The 9,173-nt window shown below is 32.8% G+C and overlaps 1 protein-coding gene across 1 annotated transcript; it reads right to left on the bottom strand.

Annotated features, from left to right (window-relative positions):
* Positions 1–2,023: 2,023 nt before the first annotated feature.
* LOC106343517 (transcription factor bHLH128-like) lies at positions 2,024–4,581 on the bottom strand. Its single transcript, XM_013782755.1, has 6 exons — positions 4,015–4,581; positions 3,239–3,528; positions 2,871–2,999; positions 2,601–2,666; positions 2,427–2,495; positions 2,024–2,306 (listed from the first exon to the last, which is right to left on the bottom strand). The coding sequence occupies exons 1-6, from the start codon at positions 4,484–4,486 to the stop codon at positions 2,250–2,252; spliced, it is 1,083 nt and encodes a 360-aa protein (XP_013638209.1). The 5' UTR covers positions 4,487–4,581; the 3' UTR covers positions 2,024–2,249.
* Between the last annotated feature and the right edge of the window lie 4,592 nt (positions 4,582–9,173).

Here is a 9,173-nt window from a genome sequence, read left to right as displayed (position 1 = left end):
GTTTAACTAAAACAAACAAAGTCTCAAATTTATTAGAATTTATATTTTTATGTATATAAATGTATATATTTAAAATTAGATGGGAATATATATATATATATAAAATAAATAATCATTAAACACAATAATATAATTAAAACTATTTTTATAAAATCTAATTTTATCTTTATTAAAAATTAAATCAAATCAAATTTAAATAATTATACCAAATAAAAAAAAAATTACAAAAATACGTTTATGATTTTTTATAACTATTGATTACTATTTATGCGCGCAGGAAACTCCTAGTAATGCAGTATTCATGTTGCATCCTTTGTTATTAGCTTCGGATCCCATTGTTTCAAAAGAAAAAATAACTACAGCACTCCATTTATGATCATACTGAAACACTGACATGGTATTTTCAAAATTTTATAAGATAATGTATATAAACATATAACTTCTAAATTATTTAAAACAGAATTAACCTCAGGGCTGCTCTGTCAATTTCATAACATACTATGATACAAACACATATCCATCTACTATTATATCATTGTATCTAAATCAGATATGAAATTCTAGTTTTTATAGTTTAATTAAAAAGGAAACTTATTACAAGTAAACTATTACGATTTTAGGTAATAATCCAGACGTTACCATGAGTTCAATCGACCTGACTAATAGGGCGTTTTTTGTACAACTGTTTATGGGCTTCTCCGACTTCTATGAGTGAAAGATATAAATAGGTCTGTACACGGATCGGATATCCAGGTTTTTGAATGTATTTTTTGCTTCGTATGTCAGAGATATCTAATTTTCTATTTGCTTTGCTTCGGAAAAATACGGATATTCGGAAAAACGGATATCCGGAAAATAAATAAATATCTAATTTTGAAGGTATTTGTGATTTGCTTCGTATGTCACAGATATCTAATTTTTCGATTTGCTTTGCTTCAGAAAAATACGGATATTCGGAAAAACAAATATCCAGAAAATAAATAGATATTTGCGGATATTTACGAATACTTACGGATATCTCATATGTTTTGATTACTACAAATAATCTTAAAATTTTGATACAAAATTGTTTTGTAAAATATTTTCTTACATGATATATATGATAAAAAAAATTAAAAGAAGTAGTGAATCTACATATTTTGTAAAAAATTTGAGCTCAGTTAACAATTATAATAACACAAAACTTAAGAAAAAAATTATAATTGTCATAAATGTGTTCTTTTTCTTTTATGTAATACTTTTATATAAGTAATAATGTGAATATAATTTATCAATCATATGTTAGAATAATAATTATATAATTTTATACATTAAAAACTTTAAATATAATCAAGATATACATGTATTTATATATTGCCAGATCGGATCGGATATCCGCTTTCCAAAATTTTAATATTTGTGATTTGTTTCGAGTTTAACGTATATTGATTTTTAGTATTTGCTTTGCTTAGAAAGTTTACGGATATACGGAATTTTCAGATCGAACCGAAACAAATAACGAATCGAATCAAATTTAACGGATAAAATGTCCGGCCCTAGATATAAATTCTCAGCTTATCAGTGAAGAGTTGAGGAAATTTTAAAGTCCACGATGGAAAATAAAAATAATAAAATACTACGAAAAGACAACAGTTTCTCATGTGTAAATAGATTCAACATATTATTCCTTAAGTGGTAAAAAGAGTGCTCTGAATATTACAAAGAAATAAAAACAGCAGATTGATGAACAAAGAGATCTACTTTTATTGATTTAAAGCATTATAATGACGATTTAAAAAAGATCGAGAAAGAGGTCGCATAGCAAACTGGTGTGGGCTGGAGTAGTTGAGAGTCTGCATTGGACTCAAAATGATTTGATATGCAACTAAACAAATTGACATATCAATCTTCTGTTTGAGATATTATTTTGTGAAAATTGAAACTTGAAGAAAAGGAGATCAAAACTTTAAAATAAAATAACTGTCATTCTTTTTTTTTTTGAAACACCAAATAATTGTAAATTCATAATTCGAATTATTCCAAATATTCAGAGAACATAAGACTTGAAAAAAATGTAATGGACAATTGGCACTGTTTCGATGAGGGAAGCTTATAAGAGAGAATTAGGCAATTGATAATGTATTTATTTACATCTTCTCTAATTCTCTTACATTATCAAACAGCATATGATAAATTTGGAATGATCCCTACCGTTAGGGTTGCAGCTACCTCTCTCACTGCATCCCTACCGTTAGGGTTGCGTAGCTAGGCTAGTTTGGTCTCTCACTGCATTCGCACGTGCAATTCTCTTGTTCTTTCTTCAAAGTCTGCGTTTGTAGATTAAAACGTATACGTATATATTTATCAATGAATTTATAGAGAAATCTAAAAATGGATTCAGCTGATGTAAATAGAAAAATAAGCCGGTTAATAGTTTTGTAGGGGACCTGAAGTTGGTGTTGAAGGCCTTTGATATGTTGTACCGCTAAATCCAGCATGTCAGAATAGCTTGTTTGCTAATAAAACCAGTAAAAAGTATATCATATAAGTAAATTAACATTTTTATTTAACAATGTTACAACTATACACTAAATTTGATATGATTCAAAATGAAGAGTAACCTTATCCATGTTGGGGACAAGATCTTGTAGCTTCTTTAGTCTCCCACTAATTCTCGTTCTCCTCTCCTGCATATATATCATCATCATCAGTACACATAAACAAGAAGGTTTTTATAATAAATAAATAAATAAACCTCTCGCTAATTGCTTTCTATGTTTTCAGCGACATATAATTGTTGGTTTTTTTATCACTGAACTGTGATAGATTAGCAACAACATAATTAGTTTGGTTGCATCTTGCTACAAAAGAAAAGAGTGTGTTGCACTGACCCGCTCGGCGATGCTTCTCGGGTGGGTGGCGAAGCCACGTTTGGCCCGAACTTTGCATGGTACAGAATCTTCGGGAAGCTGCATGTAGTTATCCATGTAGTTCATTGAAGTGTCTGAAGGAAGACTATACTGTAAAAGCAATGATAATTAAAAGAGATTTCGTTAGTGTTTGCCCCTTGATCCCAACAACAACAATTTATATTATTGCAAGAAAATAGTTGCTGCATTCAAAATAATAATATAACATGTAAAAACAAAGTATTTTTATTTGTGAGTTTGAAATACTAACATAACATGTAACTGATAATTAACCGCTGACAAAAATTAGATAGTGAACTGTAACCCCATATCAAAACAAAATGATTTACCTGTGAAAAGAGACCTGAGTTCATGTCCTTGGGTCGTTTAGTGGGTCGGGTCACAGTAAACCCTGTTGAACCGGAACCGTCATCCCAAGAATCAGTGGCGGCACCGAAGCTAGCCGCGGAAAACGAATGGCCTGAACCATAGTGGACAGATGTCTCATTGACCTCAGAGATACGAGCCAGTGGGTCGTGACTAGTGAAGCTTAGCTGAGACTTGAGTCTCGATGGTCCACGTCCTGCATTAGACCCTCCTTGCTGATTATAATCACTGGTTGGTTGGTTCGACGAGAAGTCTGATTTTGAAAGTAAGTGTATTAGACTGTTATCACATTATTACGAGAATAATTTCGAAGCAATCATTTCACTTTCCACGTCATGTTAGAAACAAATTGCGTGTATGTAAATAAAGAGTTAGCAAAACGAATCGATCCAAAAGCAAGATTGGTTTTATGGATATCGGTTAGTTAGATTCCGGTTCAGATTGGTGACCGGTTAGTTGTTGAAAGTCACATCCAGATTCGGTGGAAGTGGAAGATGTTATTATTTGGGAAAATTCTTAAAAATACACCGACTAATTTTTATTTGGTAATAAAATACACAAACTATTTTGGATCTCCGTTTAATACACGAACTAATTTTCGTTTGTTGTTCTTCATCTAGTAACCAACTTAATCTTATATACTACATTACGATTATGGCAAATCCTAGAAGTTATGAATCTTTTATATTAATATCATCAAATAAATTTTTCTTGAAAAGAATAAAAATAGTAAACTCACTGTTTTTTTCACCGGAGAGGTAGCTGAAGAAGTCAGCAGGAGAGCTACGTTGTCTAGCTAGAGAGTAAGATCCAGAGCTACTTCCTCCTCCTCCAACGTGGTTGTTGATCTTGTGCTGTGAGATCTCGTTGAATCCACCGTAGGATCTGTCCGGGAGCAAATCTTTATTATTATTATTATTATTATTGTTGTTGTTGCTGCCAAGATGTTTTTGGCCGTCGGATGAGTTGACTCCGCAAGTCATGGACTCGGATCTCAGCGAGGAAGAATCAGCTCCGGCGAAGAAATCACCGAGGAAGTTATCCGGCGGTGGAAAGTTGAAGTCTCGACCGTTTGACCCTCCAATGACTTCATCCACCATAGAGTTCAGGAGCGATCCAGGAGCTGAACCGTATCGGATCAGTCCTGCGCCACCGCTGGGGAGCGATGATCTTTGTGACGATGATGACGTGGGGGAAGATGATTGGTACATGACTTGTTCTATCGCCAAATTGAGCCGGAGGAGGAGGAGGAGAGAGAGAGAGAGAGAGAGAGAGAGAGAGAGAGAGAGAGATGCAAAAGAGATGCAAAAGACGTTTTGAGAAAGAAAAAGATTAGATGCTTTTTTATGGGGTAATAAAAAGTCTTCACTTTAAAGCGATTGGCCTATTTCCTTGGATGTCCTGTCCACATGCGCCTCACGTGATCTCGCAATAGATTATAGAAAAATAAACCGAACCAAATCAACAGTAAACCTTTCATGTTATCGAGTCAGCTTAATCACCTTTGGGCCACAAAACCAAAAAGGCTTTTATTATAACTCGTTTATGATATTTTTGTTTTCTTATGGGGTTTAATATCTAAATATTTCATGAAGCATTATTTCTGTGAATTTTGCTTTATGGAAGATTTAACTAATTGTAATAGGTAGTTTTGAGAAATTGATATAGCATAACTTTAACTAAAAGCTAATTAATTAATCATTTGGTTCGGCTCGCTTAGAAGAAATCTGACAATTGTGAGATTTGTTAGGTTTTTGGACATAATGGTTATAGAATTAGTTTAGAGTTGGGTGGACAATTGGACCCTTCACGGTCTAGTTGAGCATTGGACCTCCTTAATTATTGTGGCTGCTCATGCGACCACGTACGGACTTCCTAGCTAAGCGACTTCCGATCTTAAGCAATTAAAAACCAATCCTATTCATATCTCATTCATTGATCACTCTTTAAACAAGTAGTAACAAATGATACTTATTTTGCCCCGTGTTTATTGGGTTCCCCCGAAATTTTCCCTATAAATTTGATTTTGAATATTGTTTGTAAAATATTAGTTTTTAATCAGATCCATTTCCATCTAACTGTTGTAAACCCTCCAGCCATGTCATAATAATGAAACTTTTAACATTCAACCATACAAATTTACTTGTTATATATTAAGAACAATGCATTAGTACTTAGTACATTCCCACTCTCTAGCTAAAAGTTTTCGAAAAAACGCACGTGGACTTAAACACATCCAGAGATCACTTGGTTTTGTCTGGTATTATACATCAAGCCAATTTTACTTTTCTTTTATCTCTTCATTTGTAAGAACATGATATACGAGAGATTGCTACAAACGGACCAACAAAATTATTGACGCCAATCCCCTACTTTTAACGTTTTCCCCAACATACATACTTTAAACACGCTGCTCGAGTACGTCATGGATTACGTAAAAACTCATGACTAAATTGAATAAAACATAAATGGGAAACACAGAAACTCGATATAAAACCTTTGTTTTTTTGCCACCGGCCTTTCTTATAAAATATTGAAAGATATGTTTGATACAGTTTGTCAAAAAAAAATGTTTGATACAGAAAAACCGCTACAAATCTATTTACGTTTGTGAAAAAAGTAAAACAATATATTGACAAAAAAATCAATGTGTGGTAGATTGGAAAACTCATCTTATCTTGCTTCATGAAAATTATAGCAACAAATATTATTTTCACATAAAGAATTCATAAATTATCCACAGACAATAATTCCTTTGTGAATTACTATATGTAAAATAATAATCCAATTTCCAAAACAATCTACAAGAATTACCAAGCCTATGCAGTAAGCTTCGTTTACCAAGCCGAATGGGATCACATAATATCCAACATAACTAGAACCAAATTTTGAATTCAAAATTAAATTATTACGATCATAAAAGTGCAAAGTTTCAACAAAAACACTGTTACAAGTTTTCAAATTTGCCATTGCTTAAATGTTTAATTAATATATAAATACAGTACAACTAATTAAAGTCACATTGAAAACTTGTTGCCACCCTTTAGTAATTACTGGACTGATACAAATCCAGCGTTCAAATTGGTAGTTAAGAGAAACATTTTTATCAGTAATTATTTTTATTACTAGTTGAAATATAGAGCCCGCAAAGACGGAAACTTCTCTCACATGTCGTTTTCGTTGTCCGTCTCTTTTTCTCAAAAATAACCAACAATTTCTTTTTTTTTTTTGTGAAAAAAAAATAAATTGTTGGTTATTTTTGAGAAAAAGAACGAAAAGGATGTTTCATATTGTTTGGATCATCCAACGCTTCTCTTAAGAGTACAAATTGGAGTCGTAAATAAGATGCGTACGAACTCTTATGATTTTTTGCATGCAAAACAGACGTTCTTCTTTCTGTAAACGCAATCACAATTAGTTAAACTTTTTTTTAGAGAGAGTGAAACTAAATTACACACATCTGATGCACATTCAGGAATATAACACATTGGTCCCTAAACGTACGTGTTTTATACCCCACCCTTCTTGACCAATGTGATTCGTGAAAATTTGAAATTTGAATATTAATTTCAGTTCTGATCATACATAAACATGTCTTTATTATTCCCGACATGTTTAATGTTGAATGATGTGATCTGTAACCAAACTTCCTATTTTAATTTTCAAACAAAATATCTCGTGAGCTAAAATCAAAATTAAGTTAGTAAGATAACTGCAATATTATATACTAATTCATTGGTTATATACTTATATGATTGAGTAAAACAGTTAGATAATTCAGTAAAACCCAGCTTTGTCGTCTTTTCTTTTAATGTAACAGACTTCCAAATTTTCTGCCTAATAGATAAATAAGGTGTTATTGTAGCTATAGAGTGTAGTATACTATAGTATTGAAAGTAAAGAAAGCTTGGGTTTGAGGCAATTAAATAATATTAGAGAAACCTCCATCAGTAAAAAAAAACATTACGAGTTGACTCCGCAAGTCATGGACTCGGACCTCAGCGAGGAAGAATCAGCTCCGGCGAAGAAATCACCGAGGAAGTTATCCGGCGGCGGAAAGTTGAAGTCTCGAGCGGTTTGACCCTCCAATGACTTCGTCCACCATAGAGTTCAGAAGCGATCCTGGAGCTGACCCGTATCGGATCAGTCCTGCTCCACCGCCTCCGGGGAGCGATGATCTTTGCGATGATGATGACGTGGAGGAAGATGATTGGTACATGACTTGTTCTATCGCCAAATGGAGACGGAGGTAGAGGAGAAGAGAGATGCAAAAAGACGTTTTGAGAAAGAAAAAAAGACTAGATGCTTTTTTATGGGGTAATAATAAAAAGTCTTCACTTTAAAGCGATTGGCCCATTTCGTTGGATGTCCACATGCGCCTCACGTGATCTTGCAATAGAAAATAAACCGAACCCAATAGAAATGTAATTATTAACTAGACCGATTACCGAGCCAGCTTAATCACCTTTTTTGTGCCACAAGAACAAAACGGCCTGTATTATATTTCTTGTTTATGATATTTCTTTGTTTTCTTGTGGGGTTTAAAATATTTTGTGGAATCTCTTACTGCTGTGATTTTTGGTTTATGGAAGATATTTTGCTTGGATGGATCTATATATATTTTGAACTAATCATTTGGTCCGGCTAACTTAGAATAAATCTGACGTTTGTAAAATTTGTTAGGTTTTTTGGCATAAGGTTACAAAATTATTTTGAGTTGGGTGGGCCATTGGATCCTCTTCAGGCTCGTCCACAGTCTAGTTGAGCATTGGACCCTCCTTAAATCGTGTGGCTGCTGAAACAACCATATACGAACAGCCGTTTCAGTTATCGTTTTCAGTCAGAGCCATTATACAACTTATTATAAAAGCTACTAGCCTACTAGTACTATCTACTCTATCGAGCATCTAACCGTAAGTTTTTAGTTATCGTTTTCAGTCAGAGCCATTGTCCAGCCATATCATAATAATAAACCTTTTAAACATTAAACCATACGTTTTACCAAAAAAAACATTAAAACCATACAAAGTTTACACTTTATATATTAAGACCAAATGCATTAAATACTTTTAATAGCGAGTCGCATTCCCAAACTTGCAAAACACGTTATTGCACTAAAACAAATCCAGAAATCTTGGCTTTGTCTGGTAATTATACATCAAACCAGTTTTACTTTTCTTTTTTTATCTCCGCATTTGTAAAAACATGATAAACAAGAGTTTGCTACAAACGGACCAACACAATTATTGACGCCTCCCTTTAACGTTTTCGCCAAACATATATACTTTCTAACACGCTCAACAAATTACTCGAATACGTCATGGATTACGTAAAAATTCATGACCAAAATCTAATTAATCTAAATGAAAACACAGAAACTCGATAAAAAAAAAAACAAATTATAAAACATTATATCCAACCCTACAACCAAATTCTGAGTTTAAAATTAGATTAATGCAGATTATAGAATCGCAAATTTCAACATAACCATTGTTACAAAAAAATTCAAAGTTGTTATAGTATTGCTTAAATATATATATATATATATTTACTATGAAAGATAAATACATTACAGCTTATGTCACATTTGTAAACTTGTTGCCTAAGTTTCTTATGTATACGATGGATATATCTAACATCAACATCCTTGATAGTAGTTCTTTCTCTTGGCATGCCTCTCGACCACAGAGCTGGAATGAGAAACAGTGCCATCCTCACCTGATTTTCCACCCAGTTGCATTTGTGGCCATATCTTATTCAATTCACTACTATCACCATGGTGCGACTTTGTTTTTTTAAAAGGACATAAATGAAAAAAAAAAAAAAAAGTTTGACTTTGTGATACCAAAATTTTTGATAAAAAAACATAGAGAATCCGGTGAAAAAAAAAAAAAAAAA

The sequence above is a fragment of the Brassica oleracea genome, chromosome C5 (assembly GCF_000695525.1).
Source record: "Brassica oleracea var. oleracea cultivar TO1000 chromosome C5, BOL, whole genome shotgun sequence".
In the NCBI taxonomy this organism is placed as follows: Eukaryota; Viridiplantae; Streptophyta; class Magnoliopsida; order Brassicales; family Brassicaceae; genus Brassica; species Brassica oleracea.
Note: the sequence above shows the minus strand (reverse complement) of the source record. Positions and strands in the feature narration are given on the sequence as shown.

Coding starts and splice junctions, on each gene's coding strand:
- LOC106343517 (XM_013782755.1), bottom strand. CDS start 4,486: ATGTACCAATCATCTTCCCCCACGTCATCATCGTCACAAAGATCATCG. Junction 2,667..2,870: donor CGAGAAGCATCGCCGAGCGG/GTCAGTGCAACA, acceptor ATATATATGCAG/GAGAGGAGAACGAGAATTAG. Junction 2,307..2,426: donor GCCTTCAACACCAACTTCAG/GTCCCCTACAAA, acceptor CTACAAACGCAG/ACTTTGAAGAAAGAACAAGA.